The sequence below is a fragment of the Furipterus horrens genome, unplaced genomic scaffold (assembly GCF_987537825.1).
Source record: "Furipterus horrens unplaced genomic scaffold, mFurHor1.1.pri manual_scaffold_1, whole genome shotgun sequence".
NCBI lineage: Eukaryota > Metazoa > Chordata > Mammalia > Chiroptera > Furipteridae > Furipterus > Furipterus horrens.
The window spans coordinates 95,981,270-96,006,722 of record NW_028327171.1 but is presented as its reverse complement, the minus strand read 5'-3'; the positions used below and the strand labels follow the sequence as shown (position 1 = coordinate 96,006,722).

Sequence of the window (25,453 nt, the reverse complement as noted above, 5' to 3'; positions counted from 1 at the left end):
TACATTATTTACATTTTTTACTCTCATTCTGTGCTGTGGAGTTTTCCAGAAGCTATATGACTTGTGATGTTGACGTCACTCTGACAGCTAATAGAATGTGGGCTTGTACATTTTTGTTTTTAAACTTTATCAGTTTTAATTTCAGATATGGTAAATATCAACAGACATAATTCACTTCACAAAAACTCTTTGGGGTCTTTAATAATGTTTTTAAGCATGTAAAGGGGTCTTGAGACCTAAATATTTGACAATTGCTCCTTTATGTAGTCCTGCCTGATGTGGTAGCTGAGATATGAGAAATATTGCAAAACCAGAGGCAGGGTAGTAATTCTTACTAAATTCAAAATTGTATGTGGTAATTAGTTTGCAAAAGTTGGTATCTAAAAGTAAAAACAAAAGCTCACATATAATGATATTCTCCAAAATTGACCCGGTGATGTTGAAAAGACACAGGCACCAACTTGAAGGAGCTTCCACTGATATCAGAGACATCTGATTTGTGACTTTGTGAATTATCAGAAATGTCAAGGGAATCTTTAGAGGATGGGGGGGGTTTCACACATCAAGGGAAAACACAAGGATTATCATTAATATTCATATTTACCACATTTCCCAATAGAATATCAAAAACAAATATTTGGAGTTGACACTTTTAATTTAATATCTTATACAAATGTAAGAAATAATACAGAATTAAATAACATCTGAAAAGATTACTAAATATATAAATACCCAATCCAACAGTGAAAACAACTTAAGTTTTAGTTTCTAGGTCACTGGATAGAGACAAGAAAGCAAAAGATACTAGAAAAAAATCACTAATTTGGTCTTATTATTATTAAAGAGTTCAAAAATTGTTCCACTAATTAAAACAATATATTTAGGACACAGGGAACTGTATACCCATACATGCTTCCTCAGCTACTGGGAAAAGTGAACTCATGGGAAAAGAAGACAGGAGAAACCAAGCATTTGAACTGGCCGACTGCTATTTAGGAAACCCCCACAATGCCTGTTTTTATAATATATTTTCATTACACTAGTCTGCATGTAGAATGACTAAAATAGGGTCAGGTCATATTATGAGACAAATGGACAAAGAATGCATGCTTTTTTTTTTTTTTTAAACAAATGTGAACTGCTGTCTAAGACTAACAATATTTATTCTGCTATAAAAATAGGTAAGTAAAGTTAAGGTTGCCAATGTTATTTCACAATAAATTTAGTCCCATTTTCATTGTGGTAAATGTCACAGAAATACACAAAGAATAGCAGTGAAACCAAGGGTTCTAGAGAGCGCAGCTATTAAAGCAGTAAGCAGGTAGTAGGGTAGACACCAAGTGACAAGGAAACAGACTCACGAACCTAAGGACAATAAGAGAAGAGATGGAACCGCCACAGAAAAGCGAAAGGTAATCTCAGAAATGTTCTTTGGTCCTTAACGTTCCCAACTTCTTTTTTATCTCTCTTTTTCATGTCTTTTCCCTTTTTCCTGGAATTACATCAGTTTTTAGAGCAGAATGGCAAATGATCTGGTCCAACTCCTTCATTTTCTGGATCCATAGTGGAAGTTCATTGAATACTGTGACTAACAGGGTTGTCGCCAGTCTCAGCCAAAGTCAGTCTCAAGCTGTGGCTCCTGGTTCTAAGTCCAGCATCCATTCAACAGGACAACACTGCACTGCTTTACAAAATCAATTCCTACAACAGACCTGAGAGGTAAAATGACTTCCTCTTGGAACTCACACAAGCACTGGGTAGCTTAGATGGCAGTAGAAAGTCTTAAAATTCTTAGGCCTTTTACTTCCACCTCTTTTGCTCTCATAGGTTCCTGGAGAATGACCTCTTTTCTCCTGCTTTCTTCCTGTGTCAGATTCAAGTAGACCAGTGAATAATTTTCAGGGTTCTGTGACTCTTCTAGGGCTCTGAATAAAAGAAAGACCAAGATATTAACTTTGCACACTTATAATTTCTATCATAATAGATTTTAAAAAGATAAGTAATAGAAGGGTCAAAAACATAGAATTCTCCTTGTGCAGATTTCATCAGCAAAGATAAAGAATTAGACATGCTTGATGCAATGTGATATTAAGGGAATGTGACTCTCTTTCAAAAATAGGTAATTCTAGGAAATAAAGGTTTACAGAATCACTTAAGACTACAAGTAAAAACATGTCCAAGAATTCCAAATGATCTGTATGTATTTTATTTATAAGACCTTGAGCTTTGTTTTCTGTAGATACTAACCTGCTGGACATCAGGTTAAGAATGGTCACGAAGCAGACAAATGGAGACCCTTTCAAGAACAATTGGCTTGCTAGCATAGAAACTGGGAGGATGTGGGCCTCCATACAACATGCAGACAGTGAAGTAAAAGACCTGGAATTTATCTTGGTGCTGTTTCTCAGTCTGTGTAATTTTAAGTATTTCCTGCGAAACTCTGCCAAGTTCTCTATGTTTGAACTTTGCCAATATTTCCAGTGTGCCATGTCTGTGGCACAGGACACACAACAGCTCAGGCAAGAATGCCCAAGGTCAAAGGTCTGTTAGCCAGTAACTTTGTGACCAGATTATATCATGAAATTTTTACATGATCAGTGGCATTTGCAACCCATTCAAGGGTAACATTTTATAGAAAAATAGGCCTTGGAAGGCAAGATTTATCCCAGAAATTCTGACTTAGAAGTTCAATAAAGGTTACTTAATACTTTTCTCATGAACACATTACATTTCTTCTTCCTGGAACTATGAAGAAATTGGGGTAGAGATGAGAATTACCACTCATCCAACTTTCATCTGGAAAGCCTAAGTACAATTATTTAGCAAAGCAAAGGTTCTTATATATTTCTTGGAAACAAATTTTCTTTATATAATCCTTCCAACTAATCACCAATTTCACCATTACAAACTGTTTATTAATCATCTCTGTTATTTGACATAGTACTAAGCTTAAAATAGGAGAAAGTAACATGAACCTGCCCAGGATGCAGTGTTTTACTAACATTGCCATTGTTATCATTGCAAAGAGCCCACTTACAGGTTAGGTTATTTTGAAGTAAAGTGAAAGAAATCAAGGTAATTACACAGATAATGAGGGTAGAAAAAGAAAACACTTTTACATGAAATAGCTATATTCTTGAAGAAAAAGTGAAATTTGGAACATGTATTTTACATGATTGTCTAAATTTTCTACTGTTTTCTAGTTCAGCCTTAACTCAATAAAACAAAAGAAAACTGCAACTCAAAATAAAAATTTCTAAAAATTAGGTGATAGTCTATGCTGATCTGCCCCAAAGTGAAGTTTTTGTTTCTGAGAAGCATGTAATCATTTTGGAGTTGACTAATGAGCAATAAAAGACTATTCTCAACCCCAACTTAACTTGGTTGTAGTTGATGTGGAAGGGACAAATTTATGACAATTTGGTTTTAATAGAAATTACTATTAGAGAATGGTGGAAAATTTCCCTGGGAAATTTTAATTTTCCCCACTTTCTATTTCAGTGATAAAAGACTTGATTCATAAAAGAAAAAAAAAAGTTCTTTGAAGACCTATTAACTTATTATCTTACTGTTGCAGTCTCATGAGAAGTAACTATCAGGAATGGTGCGAAGAGAAATTGCCTTTAATTCATCACACCTTCCTTCACAGATTTACTATGAAAAAAAATCAAAATCATACTCTTTGGCATTATATAGAACCACAAGAAAAGTAAAGGAAGTCTAACCATAAAAATAACAGTATTTATTAGAGATTGATTGTGCCTCTATCTAAAAACTATTAATTTACTTATGCTTTTGTGAGCAGCCAATAAGTAATTTTGATCTAAAATAAGCTTTTTTTGGTCATTTATCTAACAAAAAGTTGAAACTTCACAAACTTTCCTTTCCTACCAGATTTGTCTTCCTGCAGAGCAGCTCCATGGAGATTATTCTTGGTCTACTCACATTCAGTAAGTTCAAGAACTAATTAATCTCTCCTCTCCTCTCCCCATAAACTGAACACATATGTGCTCATGCACACACACACACACACACACACACTCTCAGTCTCTTTTTTTTATTTCTATTACATTACCATTTTTCATGTCAGGTCAAGAATCTTGGTGACATTTTCCCTGCCCATTCAAAAGTTTTGAGTTTTCAGGAAATGAAAGAGAGAGAGAGAGAGAGAGAGGAAATAACCAAAAGTAAAAGGAAGGAAAGGTGGAAAGCAAATGTAGTAGGACTATTTCCTTTTTTCAAAAATTGACAATCAGAATTTGTTACTTGAAGAAATAAAAATGATTTTCTTCCCCTTCTTCCAACTTGGTGCAACTTAAATTTTGGTCTTAAACCAGTATTTTCTTAGCCTTGAACATGTAAGTCTCCTGCATAAACAACTGGTTTTACTAGCTATTTAAATAGATAGGATCAAGTGATCTGGCTGTTTAAATTTTTGAAACCAGCCAAAAAATCCAGTCACTCAAAATATGCCACTGAACATTTAGTGTAATTAATTGAATTGGTGTTATATAATGAAGACATCATTAGTAAATGGCAATCCTAGCACTTGCAAGATTCAATGCAGATTTGGTTGTTTACAGTAGTCAATCCACCCTTACTCACAGTTTTGCTTTCCACGGTTTCAATTACCTGCAGTCACTGTAGTCTAAAATACAACATAGAAAATTGCAAAAATAAACAATTCATAGTTTTTAAATTAAATTATTGAGTTGACATTGGTTAATAAAATAGCTTTCAAGTATATAATTCTATAATACATTAGTACTTTTCCGCTTAACCCTTTGAGTGCCAACATCGCTGTGAGCGACACTGACAGGTTTTCCCAAAAGTGCCAGCGTTGCTCCCAGCAACTCTTTTTTCGATGGCTATAAATGTAAATAACAATGAAATAATTCATATTTTATGTTTTGTTCTCCTTTTTGGTACCTCAGGTTATATATTGGTGTAATGTTTTCTCATGTTGATCCAAATTTCAAATTATGCTTGGCACTCAAAGGGTTAAACTTTCCAAAAGAATACAGCAGTAACAGCAAGCACACAGTGAAGTAAGTATAATTGAAAATAACAGCGCCTTTCAATTCAGGACTCCAGGGCTCCTTGACTGGAAGAACATCCTGGTAGCGGTCAAGAGACCAGGGAGTCCTGAACCTCTTGTAAACTATTAGCCATGTGACCTTAGGAACCAATGTCAACTTTCCTCTCTGGGTTCCAGTTCCTAATTGGAAAAGTAAAATGTCTGGATAAAGGAGAACCTTTTGCTTTTGACATTCTGCAAATTGCTCACGGGGTCTATAGGCTTACATTTATGTACAATAAGATCAGTTGGTCTGCAATCTCCTCTCTCTGACAGAACAAATAGTTTTACCTACTCTGCGAAGGGGTAACTGACACAACAAGATCTGTTGCTCTTTCTTATATAACCACAAGAATTAATCTGTTATTTGTAAAGGTTTTATGCAAAATTGAGTGTACAAAAAACCTAGAACCTGAACGATATTAGTCTATGAGACATAAAATGAAAAGGAAAAAAAAAAGGTTGCATTTGAGTGAGATTTTTAACTGACATCTAAAATAACACTCAAAGCCAATGTATTTTTCTTCACTTTCAGCCATCTGAGATGAAAAGAACTCCCATATCACTCCTCCATCTTAGGAAATTCCCATCCCGCTCAACATAAATAGCAAAGTGCATTGACTTTAATAAACAAAATAAAGAAACTTAATTCTCTCTCTAGCTGACTCCTCCTGTTCTACAGCATCTCTAGTTTTATAATGTTTCACAATGTTTTAGACTTGGCATTTATGATGTACTGAAATTACAATAAGAAAAGGGAAATTTTTAAATCAGTTTGAAAATCTACCCTTCTATCCTTTAATTCATTCATTAACTATTTTAATGACTGTTTATTGAGCACTTGGTATCCATAAAACTCTGAGATAGATACTGGAGGAAATGGAGAGGGATTTATAATCTGTAAGGGAAGAATGACATAACACAGTTATTATAAGTGTAAATCACCCAGATGTTGCTTATAATGTCTGAGACATAGTGAGAGTATAACACAGAAAGTACTACTGAATTATGGATCACATCAGACAACTTCACAATCTCTTAAATGGAATAGCTGGCCTGTCGAATGCTATTAAAAGAGAGGAGTTGGTTACTCTCATTCGTGGATAGAAAGAACAAAGCATGGGTGCCAAACTCCTTTCTCTGGTTTTGTCATCATATGATTTCATAGTCATCATAAAATGTTTTCCATATTTCTTCTCCTCAGCCCTTACTCTCAATTTACAAAACAATTAGCCTTAAAACAATCTCAGCAAGTCAAATGTCCAACTGCAAGAAAATGATGCTAAATGTTGTTTCAAAATACCATTAACAGTTATGTATTTTGGAAGCAGCAAACAAAACTCACTGTTGCCATCCCCTTATTTACATCTTCATGTGACTCCCAAATTGTCTTTAACCCTTTGAGTGCCAATGTCACTGTGAGTGACATTGACAAAGTTTCCCAAAAGTGCCAGCGTCACTCCCAGCGACTCTTTTTTCGATGGCTATAAATGTAAATAACAATGGAATAATTCGTATTTTATGTTTTGTTCTCTTTTTTGGTACCTCAGGTTACAAATTGATATAATTTTTTCTCATGTTGATCCAAATTTTGAATTACGTATGGCACTCAAAGGGTTAAAAATCATGTTTCCTTCTTTATATTTCCTATAATGACTCACCTCTATCTTGGGTCCTGCGACGTTTCCAGTATAGTAAGATTGAAATTAAGATCAGAAGAATTACCAGGGAGACAATACTTAACAGTAGTGGAACAGAAAACCAAAAGCCTGTAAATATTGAAGGGAAAAAGAGGAAAAACAAAGTCATAAAAGGAAGCTACTGAGGGAAAAAAAGGGTAAAGCAATGGTTGTGTTGAGTTTTTACTGGAGTTAAGCTTTCAATGGAAATTATTTTTAAATGTATGCATATTGATATCTATATTTATGACATATTATTTTAAAAACATTCAGATAATAATAGCTAACATGTTTTATGTAGTACTATGTAATAAGAGCTTTGAATGTATTATCTCATTTAATCCTCAAAATTGCTCGAGAGTTAGGTATTATCATTATTATCTAATATTAAAAAAAAAACAAAAAACCTTAGGTTCAAAGAAGTTAAACCTAAAGTCAGCATAGTAAGTGGGAGAACCAAAGCTTGTTCAGAGGTCTCTTTGCCATACCTGTCCATTAAAGTAATATGCTTACAGAGGAAGTTTTGGAAAATATAGAGAAATATAAAGGGAAAAATTTTGGCATTCTTGGAAAAGGAATCTCATTTGTTTTTAGGTTATTGTTTTTCAGGCAATTTGCTGTACTGTAGCTTTAAAAAAAATTTTTTAAATTTATTTAGAGAGAGAAGAAGAGGGAGAGAGAGAAATATCAATTTGTTGTTCCACTTATTTATGCATTCATTGGTTGTTCTTGCATGTGTCATGACCAGTGGATCAAACCCACGACCTTGGGGTATTGGGACAATGCTGTAACCAACTGAGCTACTTGGCAAGGGCTACACTATAGCTTTCTTATGAAAGCATTTAACATGCAGTTTTATAATTTCTTAGCCACTTCAGTATTTTCCAGTAGACTAGATGCTCTCTGAGTCTTGTTCACTGTTGCAAAGCCTGCCACACAACACTCCGTAACATGTTAACATGGAAAATAAATGAATGAATGGATCTCAGCATTTGGTATGTGGGCACTATGCCACATTTACTAAAATAACATTGGCTTCATTGTCTTCCTCAACTCTGTTTTTCTTTTCCTACTTAATCCATTTTCTCCTCTATCAGCTCCTTTGCTAAGAGGCTGAGAGGTTCTATAGAGCATTCCCCACCTTCCAGATGTGTGTAGATAGGTGTGACCACAGAAATCTTTGTCCACCTTCTCTTACCTTTGTTCACAGTCTTCCTGAAGTTGGTCACAGTCCCCAGGTGCAGCACCTGGCAGATCACCTCCTTCCCCACTTGACTCTTGGGGTCTTTGACCTGGAGGACGCTGGTGACAGATGTGGTCCCATTGGGGTGTGATATAATCTCAGTACTGTTGTCCATTCCTGACCCAGAGACCTTCCAGGAGATCACAGGGGCTGGGCGGGCATTGGCAGAGCAAGTGATATTTAGGTGGTCTTCAGAGAATTTATAGTGAAGGGATACTGTGGGCTGCACTGGGACAAAAAAGAAAAAAAAGATATCAGTTAAGCACCTGGTCTGAGTTTTGCACTCTCCTAAGAAAGATAGCAGAATGAAGGTGAGAAAGATAAGGGAGCATATCCAATCCCAACTGAGGCCTTCTAAGTTCTTCCTGTGTCTAATTCTCTCATCTGCAAGATGGGGACTGGCCTAGTATAGCCCTGTGACAAAAAAAAAGAAGTCCTCACTGCAGTTTGTAGGTGAATTAGCTGAATGGACAAAGGATGTCTTCTCTCTCAAATAGTCCAGAACCCAGTTATTCTGTTCTCCTTTTCCATGGGCAATGCAGCATCCCTGCCTTTTTCTGGGTATCATTCACAAATAGTTTGACAATGACCACCAATGAACACCTCCATACAAGGAGCCTGCGCATCTCAGAAGCACTAGGGCAGTTTCAGAGCACAGAGCCCATAGAGGGACTGCTGCTTAATGATAACAGTTTTCTTCTTGGAGCTGAATCAGTAAATAAGTTGTACAGAATAACTTGGAAAATCCCTGTTTGTAGTATCTACACAAAATGAAAATTATGAATCATAGTCAATAACCAGAAAATCACAGAATGACAGTTGAAGAACCTTGGAGATCACCTTAATGAAGTTAAGAAAAAAATAACTAGCTTATGGGAAGAGGACATTATTTTTAGGCCAGTTTTATCCCATCCCCTTTTAAAAAGTCCCTTGACTAATGAGTTCATTGTCATTGGAATACAGTTTATCTCTGTTGAACAAAATGCAGACCTATCTTCCTGTGGTTGGCTTTATAGCCCACAAGATAATTAGAAGGCAGTGCTAAATTAAAAACTGTTCTGTATTTAGAAGTTCAAGAGGAAAATGGGTGGCAGTGGGCTGGAAGAAATAGGGCTGTGAGGACTGTGGCTCTGTCCAAAGAGCACCAAGGTCACTAACACAATGAGCACTAGGAAAGAGAAATGAATGTGAAGAAAGATGATTATGGTTGATGTGGCCAGACCAGATGATAGGGCTCTCTGGTATGCAAAAAATGACAGATAAAAGCTAGGTGTGTCTAGAAAGGCTCAGTGTAGAAAAGAACAACAATATTACTAGCTGGAAGACTCAGAGGAGTCTGATTTTCAGGCAAAAATTAATAAAAAGATTATGAGTAAAGGAGGGAACAGCAGGAAGAGAGAAAAATGAACAAAGGAAAAAGGAAAAGGAACAGAAATGAGAAACATATGACACAAGAAGGAGAAAGAAGAAAAATGAGATAGGAGGAAGGGAGGAGAGGAGGAAGAAAAGGATGCAGAAGTGAAGGGAAGAAGAAAAAAGAAAGGAATGATAGCGGGAGGGAGGATTGGAGAGAGAGAGAAGAGAGAAGAGAGAGAGAGATTGAGGGAGCCAGAGAGAATGAAAGAAGTAGATATGAAGAAGGGCTGATGCAAGACCCTGCAGAGAGGATTCATTATAGTCAAAGAGGTGAAAGAGAGTTGTGTTTCCTCCCTTGTGTTTTTATCTGCTTGTCATCCCCCTGTTGCATTCTTATCTACCTAGCTTCCTCTTCTCCTATATCCAATATATCTGGTGTGCTCAAACTCTCACATAACATTCCTAATAAAGTCTAAGTGTGTCTTTTCCCTCCTAAAACCACCACCAAGTGTGTCATGCTCCCAAGTTACCCCTCATTCCTACTTCTCAATTCTTGAAATCAGCTATGTGTCAGTTAAGAGAAAAGCAATCTCGTCAAACTAAGCCTCTTAGATTTTTAAAAACATTTTTACTACCCAGTTAAATTTCTAGTTGACATCAGGTATGAAGAGCCTGTGCTGCAGGTCCCGTTATCAATCCTAAGAGAGCCACACTGAAACAAAATGAGAGGGACCACCATAGCTGGCTCCAGGTTAGCCCTATCTGGCTCTGATCATAAACCCAGAAGTATTAAAGCTATTACAGACACTATAGTTAATCTATATCACACTTTCTGTGCAAATAAATTAACTTTCGTGCAGGACTCTTCTATGGTCACATGATTGCTAATGTGAAAGCCAGGTCTGCATCCCATCACTGCTTATGCAGAACTTGTCTTTACTGTTGTCCTTAATTTGCTCCTGCTGACAAGAGGATTTCTTGAAGCAAGGATAACTACAGGCAGAGATTCAGTGTAGCCCCATGAACTCTCCAGTAACCATAGCCACAGTTACAGTAAACACGAAAGGCTAAGAGTCTTCTAATAAGCCTTTCTGGGGTTAGGACCCTGAAAAATTAGGTACTACCACCATGTTCCAAACATTCTTGAAAATAACATTTCTAGTCAGAGAACAAGTATTCTCAGAGATTCTCACCAAAGAGAGTGAGGCAGGCTATTCCTGAGATCTTCCCGGCACCGAAGGTATTGAAGAGGCACTTGTAACACCCCTCATCCTCCAGAGTAGTATTCCAGAAAGTAATGGTTGAGTTCCGAAGTCCCAGCTCAGTTATGTTCATCTTATTCTTATAGGGAGGCTGGACCACAACGCCATGTTCATTGCTGAAGGTGACCATGTTTTCTGGGCTTACAGCCTTGATTTTCTGCCATGTCACAATCAAGACCTCCTGGGAAGTTTCCAGAAAGCATCGTAAGGAAGCAGGTGTGTTCAGTTGCTCTCTTTCGTCTTGGGTCACCACTTTCATCATGGAATCATAAAAAACATTTTATTTTAAATTTTAATTCATACATAAATACATGTTTTTCTGACTAAAAACAATGCATGATCAAAGTCAAATATAGAAAAGATAAAGAAAATGCAAAGAAAACATTTATTTATATTTATGTATTGCTAAAGAAATTTAACTTCAAATATGTTTTTTCCATCTTTAAAAGTAGCAGAGTAGAAAAACAAGAAGTCAAATTCTCAATGACAAAAATTGTGTGAAGAATATCTGTATGCTGGAAAGTAGGTGGAATAAGGTTGAAGGTAGAAAATGTCAGAAAAGATAGAAGCAGTACCAAGTGAGTTGATGCCCAGATAGGTAGAAGTCAGGAGCAGGGAAGAGCCAATGTACAATAGGCAGAGGGATTAGTTTGAATAAAGAAGATGTAACAGCCATATACATTCTACACACACACATTTCAAAGGAAGGGGCAGTAATAGTGGTGTCTGCCTCTAGGAAACAAGAGTGAATATAGGAACATAAGTTAGAGAGATACACAGTACAATGTTCCAGAAGGCTGATAGTAGCAGGGAACGTTGATAACAAATGGCAGTCTACACAGTCCCCCAGTCGTACTGAATGCAGTGCAGAATATATGGCATGGCAATAATTTCTTCCCCATCCAATGCTGGCTACTCTTATTGATAAGACAGGTTATTCAATGGGAACCTCAATATAATAACAAATAACCAAACACTTGAGAAGGCTAGCACAATGAAAAAGGAATAATAAAAATTTTACACATTCAAACGTTCATACCCAACGAAGAAATATTTCAAAAATAAATAAATACTTGGACAAAAATAAATGTGTAAAAGGAAGCCAGCATTGGAGTAAAAATTAGAGATGTAGAAAATAGAAATATAAAATCTTAACAGATTGGTTGACTTAGCAGAATGGATATCACTGAAGAGTAAATGAGTATGCAGAAAGACCGGGTCATGAAATTCTTCCAGAATGCAGCACAAAAGAATAGAGATATGGAAGGAATTAAAGAAAAATTCAAAGCTCTGAAATGTTTCAAAATAAGTTCAATTAGACATATTTTTAATTATGTTTTATTTTATCGTTGTTCAATCACAGTTGTCCCAATCCACTCCCCCTTGCGCTCCCCTGCCATGCCCACCCCTCCTCCTCCTCTCCCCCCAGTCAATCCCTTTAAAAAGAAATGGAAATTGGAAGACAAAAACACTGTAAGGGACTTTTTTTTTAAGTAATAAAAGGAATAATCTAAAATAAGATATATTAATCATAAGTCTCTATGCACCTAAAAAATAACTCAAAAATATATAAAAAGCTAATAGAACTACAAAAAAAATTAGAAATCCATAATCATAATGGGAGATTTCCATAGTTCTCTCAGAATTTTTACTTTCATATATTAAAAAATAAGTAAAGCAATGAAGTCAAATATGAAAACATAGAAGATCTGAAAAACAAATTATTTATAAATAGGGTATTTTTAAAACCTTTTACCCAAAAGGGAATATACAATCTTGTCCAAAACATGTGAGATATTCCCCAAAATTGAATTTGAAATAGGACACAAAAATATGTACGATCCTATGACCCTGAACACTGGGTACAATGCAACAAAATTAAAAATTTACATGTTTCTTTTAACTAATTACACTAGAAGTCACAGCAAGAATTATAAATTAGTATAAATGACATTGAGAACATAATATGTTAAAGTCTGTAGAAATTGATAAAGCAGTTCTCAGAGAGAAATATTTAATCCTAACAACATTTATTAGATAACAAGAGAGACTGAAAAATGAATACACACAGAAATTCAAACATCCCCCACCCCTAACTCCCTCAAAAGGAGTTCATTAATAAAGATAAAAGCACAGATTAAAGAAACAGTACCCAAAATTTAGACTTAATGAAAAACACCATAGTCTGTTGTTTTAAGACTAACAATACAGAGAAAATGTTATCTAGTGTAATTAGAAAAAAAGAAGTAAGCACAAACAAACAATATTCTCTTAACAACCCCTCAACATCAGGCATAAAAAAATAGACATAGCAACAAATACAATTGGAATCCGAGTGTTGCATGAGTCCAGTTTTTGTGAGATGAGCTCTTGGTAGTGAAAAGGTCTGAGGACAATACTTGTTGTTGGTATTGGGGTTGCCTAAAAGTTTGAGATTCTGCAAATCAGAGATTTGAAGAAATTGCTGCTTTTATTATAGAATGGAGAGTAGAAAGGGATCAAAGCTAGAGTTTTAACTTCTTGTGTGACTTTTCTCTTTAATTTTATATAAAGAAACCATTTGCTGGAAAATTTGCAATTCTTTACTGCTTATATAGAATTTTATTTAGAACCCCACAGTCAGTTGGTAAATACTGTTTTGCAGGTGATACAAAGTCTGTCTTTCCTTCACCTATGAAGGTTAATGAGCTCAATGTCACACAGAAGGTGGTAAAAGACCAGCAGCAAAGCAAGGGGTGGGTGACCTTCAATGGAATAGAGGAGAAAGGTCTGGCACAACCAGAAAATGCAGCGGATAAGTGAACAGCACAGGCATGTTTTTTATAACATACTATGTGAGCCTGTGTAACCTCTACATTTCATTCTTTTCTATATTTTTCTGTAAAAGAGAGGCACACCCAGTTTTAAGGCTTACTGCCAGATCACCTTCCCAAAGGTTATATTCATTCATACTCCCCCAAGCATTCCCATATCTTTATAAACATTGGTAATTATTGTGTCAAAAGTTATTTGATTCAATACATAAAAAAAAATCTTAATTTAGAATTCTCCATGCCTAGTTTTATCTACAGAAACAGTGTCTAAATAGCAAAGTCTTCTTTCACTTTGAAAACAAATATGTTTTGGAAATCAGAAAAAAACAATCCCACTCCTCCAATCAAATTATATGTTTAAATAATTCATACAGGCAAATGAACCAGAACAGCAGAAACAACAGTGGCCAAACATCTCCACTCCAGAAGTCAGGTTTCTTGGACTCCATGCAGGGGAATTGAGTATCTTTACCTTGTGCCCTGCATAGCATCACTGCTGCCAAGAACCAAATCAGTCTGTTGGTAGACAGATGACAGAAGGACCTCTCGAACACCTGAAGACAGAGAGCAAAGTACAAATATGGGCATTTGGATGTGGACAAAGCTAAGGAAGCTTCAGTTTCATCACTATCTCAGGGAATGCTGCAGCTGAAGATTAAACTACCAGAAAACTTTGGTTTTGAGGAAACAGAACCAGAAACTATAAATGAAAGAAATAACAGAGTGTGCTCAGGATACGGAAAGGGAAGGACAGTTTTGTGGCTCCTTCATTATGTCAGTCCCTAGCAATTTGAGGCCTTGCTCCTCAAGCCACCATGGTCAAGAGCAAAATCCTAACGGCATAGGCTCTCTGGGAAAAACAAACTGCTATAAATACACAGATGCTCCTATGTTAGAGAGTATTCACTTCCAAAATAATCCACATTTGTTAATATTACAAATGTAACTCAGGGGAATGACTTCTTAGTAACAAGTGACTACAAATTTTATATAAATTGTACCTTTTAAAAACCTGTAATTGCTTTATATGTTTCTTCATTGCTTTATTTTTGTGTGCCTGAGCATAAATCCTTGGTTTTTTACAAATCATGTTGATATTTAAGGGAATGTTATTCTGGGTATCATTTTGCTATAAAATGTGGGTAGAATGTGCACAGCTCAATGTCCCATGGATCTGTTCACTTGTCTGTGTTCGTTATCAGGGATACGGGTAAGAAATGTAACTCTTCCTTACATTTTTCTCTAGTTCTAGGTTTTTCTATAATAAAAGTAAGAAATACGCATTTTTCTGTATTTTTCTTAAACTGAACTTCATGTTGCCATTCCAATTAAAGGTAGAGACTTAGTTTCAGCCACTGTCACATTATCTCTGTCAATTTAGTGCCTGCAAACCCAACACTTCATTATTGTCCCAATCTCTGGCATCTCATCTATATTCCTGGGGGGATACTAATCCTTGGCAACAAATATCTGTCCATGCTGGCATTCCCTAAGGCTGCTCTGTTCCCCTTAAGTTATCAGGGTCATTGGTCTGTGCAATTAAATCTTGTGTTTACACAGTGTTCTCTCTCACTCTCTCACATGTTCTCCTGCTTCCCTGCTCCTAGATTCTTCCTGTGCTAGGCAAAGGGAAACTTCACAAGCCTCTCTGCCTACAATCCTATGTATCTATCCACCTCTGTTTCCTTGCCATGATGGGTAGGTAAGTCTCTCCCATAATTTCCACCTGTGCCCCTTCAGGAAAGCAAGGCAAAGGTGCTTTCTGTTCTTAGATTTCCACACCTATCTGTAAGTTCTATTTACCATCCTCCTGAATTCCCTACTCCAGGGGGATGAACACAGGGCCTCCTTTCAGGACACAAACTGGTGTCTGAGCCTAGAATTTAGTCAGTCCTTCTTTGCTCTTCCAGACTGAAAAATATTTATTTCCTCTAGGGTCAGAAAAGCTGGTTCTTCCCATCACCCTCCATTCTTCCCATTAACTCTTTCTGGAACTCTTTCTTGGTCTTTTAGTATTTAGGCTTTTAAAAACTTAAATGCTTAAGCTCTTGCTATTTAAAAATTTTGGTCTCTGAAACTAAAAATCTTCTTTGACATTTTAATTCCTCACCAGATTTAAAAAAAACATCATGATACTCTTGCATGCGGAAATCCAAATTTTAGCAAAGGTTGTGATGAGAAATACAGAACGGATTGACTTTCATAGTAAATCTGTGATTTATGACCAGAGAGAAAGCAGACACACACTATAACACAAGATGTGTAAAGTGGGAGCCAGTGACATTTAAGAAACAAAGACACAGTAATAGAGGCAAAGGAAGTTAGAAGGAAAGCCTTGCTATTAAATCTATGCATATTTACTCTGGCTGACTTGAGTTGAGGCTAGCAGAAATACTAGATGTGTGAACTAGGGGAAATGCTTTTACCTGCATAAGATGCAAGAAAAATAATAGTAAAGAGATTAAATGATGTAGTATATATAGAATTCCTAGAATAGTGACTGACAGATAATCACTAAATAAATGTTGATGTTGAGGTTCTGGTTAAGATGGCAGAGTCAGAGGATGCTATACTTGCCTCCTTCCATGACCACACCGAAATTACAACTAAATTATAGAACAGTAAACCCAGAGAACCATCCGAAGACTAGCTGAACAGAAGTCATAAAACTAAGAATATAAAGAAGAAGCCATGCTGAGACTGGTAGGAGGGGCACAGATAAAAAAACAAACAAACAGGCTGACTCCACACCCAAGTGTAGTAGTTGAGAATCCAGAGGGATATCTTAGCTGCAGAGGTCCCCCTGAGGTACAAGCGGTCTCAGCCACACATAGGGGCCCCCAGAACAAAACACCAGTGTCAAGAAGAGAAGACCACATGATATCTGGTTGTGAAAATCAGCAGAGATTCCCTCCATCTGGGTGAGATAGAAGGCTGCTAGAAACCCAGGCCATTCTCTTATAGGGCCTGCACACAAAAGTCTCAGTCACAAACACTCACCTTGGCCTCCAGCAGAGGGACAGTGATGAGGGGGTTCTGGGAGGTGGACATTGCAAGAGACATAGAGAGAAACTGAGTTGTGTGGCTTCAGAATGTGGGCTAGAAGGACACCAACCACAGTCTCTATTGAACATTCCTCCCACACAGTCAACAGGCTCCATCTTTCCTTTATTGAGCCCTCCCCACATACAGCCAAACCCCATTCTGCATTGGCCTGGTAAACTCCACTAGCTCTACAGTGATGACTATTTCATACCCCCTTCACCACCCAATGCATGCATCATTGGGGGCTCTTTGGGCACTACCAAAACTAGAGAGCTAAAAAACTCTCTATGTCTGGTCAAGCTTGGGAAATGCCAGAGAACTACAGGAAGAAAGTGAGTTGTATGGCTTCATGGTGAGGGTTGGAGGGATGACGGTCATTGTCCCTATGTTGACCAAACCTGATTCTATATTGTCCTGGTAAACTCCACTAGTTCCATTCTGACAACTCTCTGAGACCCCACCCCACTGCGGGGCCCCAGGCAGCTGTTGGCTTTTGTTGAGTAGCCTCAAGCTCAGCACTGGCAACAAATCAGAATCCATATTAACCTGGTGAACATCACTCACACCACCCTGGTAACTCCCTGAGAACCTGCCTCAGCAATTTGCATACCTCGTGAGGCTCTTTCAGCAGCTAAGCCTTAGGGCAAACAGCAGGTGGTAGCAAGTCTTAGACTGCCTTGGGCCTTTTGCTCAGTACTGGTGGCAGCCTAAGTTCACAGCATGGCCTCTCCCACACACACAGGTCTGGCACAGACAGCTATCAAGTGGATAGTGTTTTGTAGCTCCAAACAGGTAGCCCAGCTGGTTAGGACAGAGCCTGACATTGACCTGAACTAGAGCCCAACCCCTCAAGAAGCCCCAGCATCAACACACCCAGTGGATGTCTTCAGACTACAACAGAGCACCACCCAATTAGCTCACCAAGTGGCACATCCAAAGGATAGTCTCATCAGGAACCAAACCCTATTGGGACAAATCTTGCTCCATGAGGTCAGGCCCCACACAGCATCTCATATGCTACATTGCTAGTTAATCCTCATAGACAGTCAGTCTGAGGGTCAATCATGTGTACTTACATACCAAGCAATCAAGGCTCAACTACAACAGGGCACATACAACCCACAGAAGGAATACTCCTGGAGCACCAGTCTCAGGTGATTAAGAAGACTGCAACACTGAACCCCACAGGACACCTGCTATATAAGGTCACCCTACTAAGAATGGGAGATGTAACAGATCTACCTAATATATAGCAACAAACACAGAAAAGCAGCCAAAATAGGAAAACAAAAAAACATGTCCCAAATAAAAGAATAGGAAAATTTTTCAGAAAAAGAACTAAATGAGCTCTAGCTGGTGTGACTCAGTGAACTGACACCATCTTGCAAACCAAAGGGTCACCAGTTTGATTCCCAGTCAGGGCACATGCCTAGGTTGTGGGCCAGATCCCCAGTTGGGGCATGCAAGAGGCAACCACACATTGATATTTCTCTCCTTCTCTTTCTACATCCCTTCCCCTCTCTCTAAAACTAAATTAATTAATTAATTTTTTAAAAAATAACTAAATGAAATGGAGGCAAACTACTAAATAAAGAGTTCAAAACACTGGTTGTGAAGGATGCTCAAGGAATTTAGTGAGAACTTCAACATAGATATAGTAAGCATGAACAAAGAACATATAAATCATGAAAAAGAACCAGTGAAATGAAGACTATAATAACAGAAATGAAGAATACACTAGAAAGAATCAATCACAGAATAGATAAAGCAGAAGACTAAATCAGTGATTTGGAAGACAAGGTAACAGAAAAGACCCTTTCAGACCAACAAAAAATAAAAAAAAAAAAGATAGACTTCGGCCAAGATGGAGGCCTAGACAGACACACTGGGTCTCCATCCACAACTAAGAAGGACTACAACTACCTCAAAACTAGAGACGACCAGAAGTTCTAGAAAACCAAGCTGCATGGAAGTCCAACAAAAAATACTCATCCAGACAGGTAGGAGGGGAAGAACCAGGGCAGAGAGGACGTGGTGTGGTGGCAGGATAGCAGCGGCAGCACCAGGCCAGCAGAAAGCTCAGTCACATGTTTTAAAAGTCAGGAGGGGCACCTGGGGAGCGCTCCCAGCACCAGACCAAATCACACAGATCATGGTCCCAGCACCGGGCAAAATAAAGCCTCATTGCTTTTGACTTTGCAAAGCACTGGGGGTTGGGGTGGAGGAAGAAACTGCTGGTCTCTCAGCAGAGTCCACTTGTTTAAAGGGCTCCCATAGTCCTAGAACAACTGCAGATCCACCTACTCTGGGAACAAGGGCCAGGGCAACAGCTAGAGAGGCACCAGTCCCATACAGAAGTGGAAGAAGTGCCTGGAAAAGGGACAGGTGCTGAGCAAGTGGCATTGTTCCCTCTCAGACCCCTCCCCCACATACAGTGCCACAACATGGTGAAATGGGTCGCCCTCTACTGGCAAATACCTAAAATTCCGCCCCTTACAATGTAACAGGAGTGACAGCACTACCTAAGGCACAGAGACACATGAACACAGGAGCCTGACAAGATGAGACAAAGAAATGTGGCCCCAAAGGGGGAACAGATCAAGGTTCCAGTGGGAGAACTAAGAGACGAAGAGATAGCCAACCTAACAGGTGAGGAGATAGCCAACCTAACAGACATAGTTCAAAACATTGGTGATAAAGAAGCTCACAGGCTTGACAGATATGCTTGAGTACGGCAAATGAATAAGGGAAGAAGTGAAGGCTATGCTAAATGAAACGGAGAAAAATCCACATAAAACCAATGCTGAAGGGAGGGAAACCATGGTTCAGATCAATGATTTGGAACATAAAGAAGAAAAAAACAGTCAACCAGTAGAGAACGAGGAAACAAGAATGGAGAAGAATGAGGAGAGGCTTAGGAACCTCTGGGACAACTATAAACATGCCAACATCTGAACCACAGGGGTGCCAGAAGGAGAAGAAGAAGAGCACAAAATTGAAAACTTATGTGAGAAAATAATGAAAAAAATAAAAAAACTCCCCAAATTTGGTGAAGGAAATAGACATACAAGTCCAGGAAGCACAGAGAGTCTCAAACAAGCTACACCCAAAAAGGACCACACCAAGACACATCATAATTAAAATGTCAAAGGTTCAAGATAAAGAGAGAATCTTAAAGCAGCAAGAGAAAAGTAGAGAGTTACCTACAAAGGGGTGCCTATATCACTATCAACTAATTTCTCAAAAGAAACTTTGCAGGCAAGAAGGGACTGGCAAGAAGTATTCAATGTGATGAAAAGCAAAGACTTACAACCAAGATTACTCTATCTAGCAAAGCTATCATATAGAACGGAAGGGCAGATAAAGTGCCTCCCAGGCAAGGTAAAGCTAAAGGAGTTCATCATCACCAAGCTATCATTATATGAAATGTCAAAGGGACTTCTTAAGAAAAAAAGATCAAAATTATGAACATCAAAATGACAACAAACACAATTAACAGCAACTGAATCTAAAAAATAAAAACAAAATCCAACTAAGCAAACCAGAATACAAATAGAATCATAGGTGTGAGGATAATTTGGAGGGTTATCAACTGGGATGGGGGAGGGGGATAAATGGGGAAAAAGTGGAGGATTTAAGAAGCATAATTGGTAGGTACAAAATAGGCAGGGGGTAGTTAAGAATAATACAGGAAAGAGTGAAGCCAAAGAACTTATATACATGACCTATGGATATGAACTAAGGAGCATGGGATTGTGGAGGGAAAGGAGGTACTGGGCAGAGGGGAGCAAAGGGGAAAAAATGGGACTACTGTAACTACATAATCAATAAAATATACTTAAATTTAAAAAAAAGAAAAAGAAAAACACTAATCTAATTAATTAATTAATTTAAAATAAATAAAGATAGTTTACGGGACTTTGGGGACAACATCAAGCACAACAATATTTTTACCATATGAATACTAGATAAGGAGAGTGATAGAGATTGAGAACCTATTAAAAAGAAATAATAACTGTAAATTTTCCTAAACTGATGAAAGAAATAGATATACAAGTACAGTAAGCACGGAAAGTCCCAAACAAGATGACTCCAAAGAGGCCCACAACAAGATTATTATAATTAAAATGGCAAATGTTAAAGACAAAGACAGAATCTTAAAAATAGCAAGAGAAAAGTGAGTTACTTACAAGTGAGGTTCCAAAAGACTGTCAGCTGGTTTCTTAACAGAAACTTTTCAGGCCAGAAGAGATTGGCATAATATTCAAAGTGATGAAAAGAAAAAACCTGTAACCAAGACTACTCTACCTAACAAGGGTATCATTTAAAGTTGAAGGAGAAATAAAGAGCTTCCCAGACAAAAAAAAAAAATCTAAAGGAGTTCATCACCAACAAACCAGTATTACAAGAAATGTTATAGGGACTTTATAAAAAGAAGACAGAAAAGAAAAAAAGAGGAACATAGTTATGAATAATAAAATAGCAATCAATATATACCTATTAACAATTACATTAAATGTAAATGGATTAAATGCTCCAATCAAAAAACATAGGGTAGCTTAAATGAATAAGAAAATAAGACCTATAGCCCTGACTGGTGTGGCTCAGTTGGTTGAGTGTCATCCCACAAAACACAGGGTTACTGGTTCAATTTCTGATCAGAGCACATACCTAGGTTATGGGTTCAGCCCCAACTTGGGGCACATGCAGGAGGCAACTGATCAATGTTTCTCTCTCACATTTATGTTTCTCTCCCTCTTTCTCCCTCCCTTCCCATCTCTCTAAAAATAAATGAATAAAATCTATTACAAACAACATTAGCAAACCAATTTCAACAATATATTGAAAAGATCATACACCATGATCAAGTGGTATTTATTCCTGGGATGTAAGGTAGGTTCAACATTTGCAAATCAATTAACATGAAACAAAGAAAAGGATAAGATCATATAATTATTTCAATAGATGCAGAAAAAGCATTTGACACAATCTATCATACATTTATAATTAAAACTCTCAGCAAAGTGGAACTAGAGGGCCCATACTTCAACATAATAAAGGCCTTATATGGCAACCCAGAGGTAACATCATAGTCAATAGGGGAAAGCTAAAAGCATTTTCCTTAAGATCAGGATCAAAACAAGGTTGTCCACTTTCACCACTTTTATTCAACATAACATTGGAAGATCTAGCCACAGCAATCAGATAAGAAAAATAAAGACTATCCAAATTGGAAAGAAGTAAAACTCTCATTATTTGTAGACATAATACTATTATGTAGAGATCCCTAAAGATTCCACCAGAAGACCACTAGAACAGATAAATGAATTTAATACAGAGGCAGAATACAAAATTAATATGAATAAATCATTTGCATTTTTAAGCAGCAATAATGAACTATCAGAAAGGGAAATTAAGAAAATATTCTCATTTATAATTGCATTGAAAATCTATAGATTCATCATAATTCCTATCAAAATACCAATGGCATTTCACAGAACTCAAACAAATAACCCAAAACTTTATATGGAACTACAAATGACCCTGAATAGTCACAGCAATCATGAGAAAGAACAAAGTTTGAGATATCATGCTACCTGATATCAATATACTACAAGGCTATAGTAATCAAAACAGCATGGTACTAGCCTAAAAACGGACATATAGATCAATGGAACAGAATGAAAAGCCCAGAAATAAACCACATTTATATGGTCAATTAATACATGACACAGAAGGCAAGAATATACAATGAGATAACGACAGTCTATTTAACAAATGGTGTTGGGAAAGTTAAATAAATACATGCAAAGAAGTGAAATTAGACCACCTTCTTGCACCATACACAAGAATAAACTCAAAATGGATTAGAAACTTAAATATAAGAGTTAAAACAATAAAACCCCTAGAAGAAAATATAGGCAGTAAACTCTCTGACACTGCTCTTAGTAATATTTTTTCTGACATATCTCCTCAAGCAAGAGAAACAAAATAAAAAATAAATAGATGGGACTACATCAAACTAAAAAGTTTCTGCAAAAGAAACCATCGACAAAACCAAAAGACAACTTACTGAATGGGAGGACATATTCACCAATAATTGAATAAGGGGTTAACATCCAAAATTTATAAAGAACTCATACAACTTAGCACTAAAAAAACCAAACAACCCAATTTAAAAGTGGGCAGAGGACCTGAATAGATACTTCTCCAAAGATGCCCAACAGACAAATGAAAATATGTTCAATGTCACTATCAAAGAAATACAAATTAAAACCGCAATGATATATCACCTCACACATGTCAGAATGGCTACCATCAATAAACCTATAAACAACAAGTGTTTGGCAAGAATATGGAGAAAAGGGAACCTTCAGGCACTGTTGGTGGAAATGAAGATTGGTGAAGAGACTGTGGAAGATGATACAAAGCTTCTGTTAAAAAAAATTTTTAATGGAGCTGCCTTATGATCCAGCAATTCCACTTCTGGATATATATATATGAAAAAACCTAAAATACTAATTTGAAAGAATATATGCACCCCTATGTTCATTGCAACATTATTTACAATAGCCAAAATATGGAAGCAATAGCATGGATGGACCTGGAGGATATTATGCTAAGTGAAATAAGTCAGACAAAGAAAGACAAATAGCATATAATTTTATTTGCATATGGAATCTAAAGAACAAAATAAATGAACAAACAAAATAGAAACAGACCCATAGATACACAGAACAGACTGATGGTTGACAAAGGGAGAGGGTTGAGGAACTGGGTGAAAAAGGTGAAGGGGTTAAGAAGCACAGATTGGCAGTTACAAAATAGACACAGGGATGTAAAGTACAGCATAGTGAAGAGAGTCAATAATATTATAATAACTATGTATGGTGCCAGGCGGGTCCTAGACTTATCAAAGGGATCACTTTATAAGGTATATAAATGTCTAACCTACTATTCTGTACACCTGAAACTAATATAAAATAATATGGAATATCAACTATAATTGAAAAAATACAACAGCTAATATTGAGGAGGGTAAAAAATAAATAAATGGTGTTATTTCACTGGGTTGCTATAAGAATTAAGCATTTAAGGCACTTAATACACTACTTAAGACACAATAAATGCCAATATGTGTTAGGTTGCTAAAAAATTTATTATTCAAATCATATACAGAAAGTACAGTAATGGAAATGAAGAAAGTCCATTTCTACCTCTTGCAAAGAGGACCAGGTTTCATGGAGGCCAGAGTTTTGCCTGACAGCTGCTCACTGGGCAGATACATTACCCCTATTCATACCTCTTCCCCTATGAATTCTTAGATCCAAATCCTGATCCCACCACATGTAGTCAGATGGACTTGGAAAAATTAACCTCTCTCCCTGTTTCTTTACTTATAGAATCAGGTAATAATTCCTCTTCCAAAAGGACAGTTGTTAAGATTAAGAGCATCTGACACGCAGTTAAACAGCTCGATGGCTTCCATTCTCCTTTGTTAAGAAAGACATTGAAATAACTGGCTGTGTGGTCTTGCCAATAACATATACATGAAAAAAAAATTGCCTTGAGGCATTACTTGTATTTAGATTTTAATTTTTATTATTTGTTATTTTATTTTGTAATCAATTATGCCAATGCAAGTGAAAATCTTTCCCTTTATTTCATGCCATGTAAACAGATCCTGGATACACAAGATGTCTGTCTCTCCTAGATACCAGGACATCAGGCTTTTAACCCAAATTTATCTGATCCTTTATGGTTTCCCAAGCAAAGGCCTAGAGGATGGAGAAAGAGGCCAGAGGATCCAGGATGGAATGCGCTCTCCTAGAGTCCTGAATTCTGCAGCCCCACCCTGGCTGTTGATGTGAACACGGAGCCAAAAGGCACCCGCAATCCCCCTTTAGGGCAGTTTAAAATAAAATGTGCTTTCCTAGCCTTCAGCTAGAAAGAGGGAACTTCCTCGGGGCAGTCTGCCCAGAAGACCCGGGCTTCCAGGTCCAGTTCCACTCCCCGAATGACAATGATCTGGAGAGAAGTATCTCCGAAGCCCCTCCTGGCGGCATCTCTTTTTTCAAGACATTGAAACAGAGACGCAGAATGTCAGGAGGATGGGAGGCCACTTTGGAAGATAAAATTCACTTCCCAGCAAGATTAAGCGCTAAGAAGAAAGCACTGGCAGAAAACACAGCTTCAGACCAGAATGGGGCGAGCAGCAGCCTGGCGCACTCAGCCAGCCGCCACCCCAGGCCACCGGTGCGACATCGCCCACCCAGCACCCTCCTTCCCTCGCTCTGCCCCGCTCACCCGCCTCTCCATCCTCGCTCCTCGAGCAGGGTGTCCAGCTTCAGCTGAAAAGCCCAGGGGAGCTCACGCCGGACTAGGCTGTGCACCTCGAGCTCTGCCAGTGGAGGCTGGACCGCCAGCAGCTCCAGCAACGCTGCTGCCCACCTCCTGTTCCCTGCCCACGTCTTACTCCTCCCCCAACCCTGTGGGCTTTCCAGATAGACAGGCGCAGACGTGTCTAGGGCAGGTGGGTTCAGTTGGCCATTAACGACTCTATAAATCACCCTTTTTTACCTTTATGATATATGCATTTTTAGTGTTAAAAAAACACACTTTAGTCTATTTAATTTTTAAAACAGAGAAAGAAAGTGGAGGAAGGGGCGAGATAGGAATTAACTGCCTTAGCATTTGGAGGAATGGCAGTCTGCAGTGTTCAGCAAGCATGTAGGAAATCAAGATTTTTGAAAAATGTAATTCGGTCTCTCCAAATGTTGCCCATAAAAATAAAAAATGTTTTGAAGTGGAATTTAACCAATAAACATTTTTAAAAAACAGATGTACGTTTATTTCTATCCAGAATCAAATTATATATTCAATCAATAAATTTAGTAATATGATGTGACTTTCTTTTTTCTTTACTATGAGGAATTTCCTTCCACTTGCATTGATGATAAGGATTCTTCTTATTTTAA

At 37.5% G+C, this 25,453-nt stretch overlaps 1 protein-coding gene and 1 long non-coding RNA gene across 4 annotated transcripts in view; one reads left to right on the top strand and one right to left on the bottom strand.

Annotated features, from left to right (window-relative positions):
* The window catches only part of LOC150021531 (uncharacterized), a 42,402-nt gene extending 27,697 nt beyond the window's left edge, over positions 1-14,705 (top strand). Inside the window, exons 2-3 of the long non-coding RNA XR_016511137.1 lie at positions 10,704-10,833; positions 13,805-14,705. This is a non-coding gene — a long non-coding RNA (uncharacterized LOC150021531). The remainder of the gene's footprint in view (positions 1-10,703; positions 10,834-13,804) is intronic.
* CD200 (CD200 molecule) lies at positions 34-24,949 on the bottom strand. Of its 3 annotated transcripts, none has more exons than XM_090276472.1 (7): positions 24,783-24,948; positions 13,903-13,984; positions 10,549-10,869; positions 7,955-8,227; positions 6,739-6,846; positions 4,633-4,648; positions 34-1,925 (listed from the first exon to the last, which is right to left on the bottom strand). In XM_090276472.1, exons 1-7 carry the CDS (start codon positions 24,792-24,794, stop codon positions 1,763-1,765), a joined length of 975 nt encoding a protein of 324 aa, XP_090132598.1. In that variant the 5' UTR covers positions 24,795-24,948; the 3' UTR covers positions 34-1,762. The 3 variants fall into 3 exon arrangements, with proteins under 3 accessions (XP_090132598.1, XP_090132615.1, XP_090132607.1); XM_090276481.1 differs by having other exon boundaries at positions 1,860-1,925; positions 4,606-4,648; positions 24,783-24,949; XM_090276489.1 differs by lacking the exon at positions 4,633-4,648 and having other exon boundaries at positions 1,856-1,925; positions 24,783-24,949.
* Between the last annotated feature and the right edge of the window lie 504 nt (positions 24,950-25,453).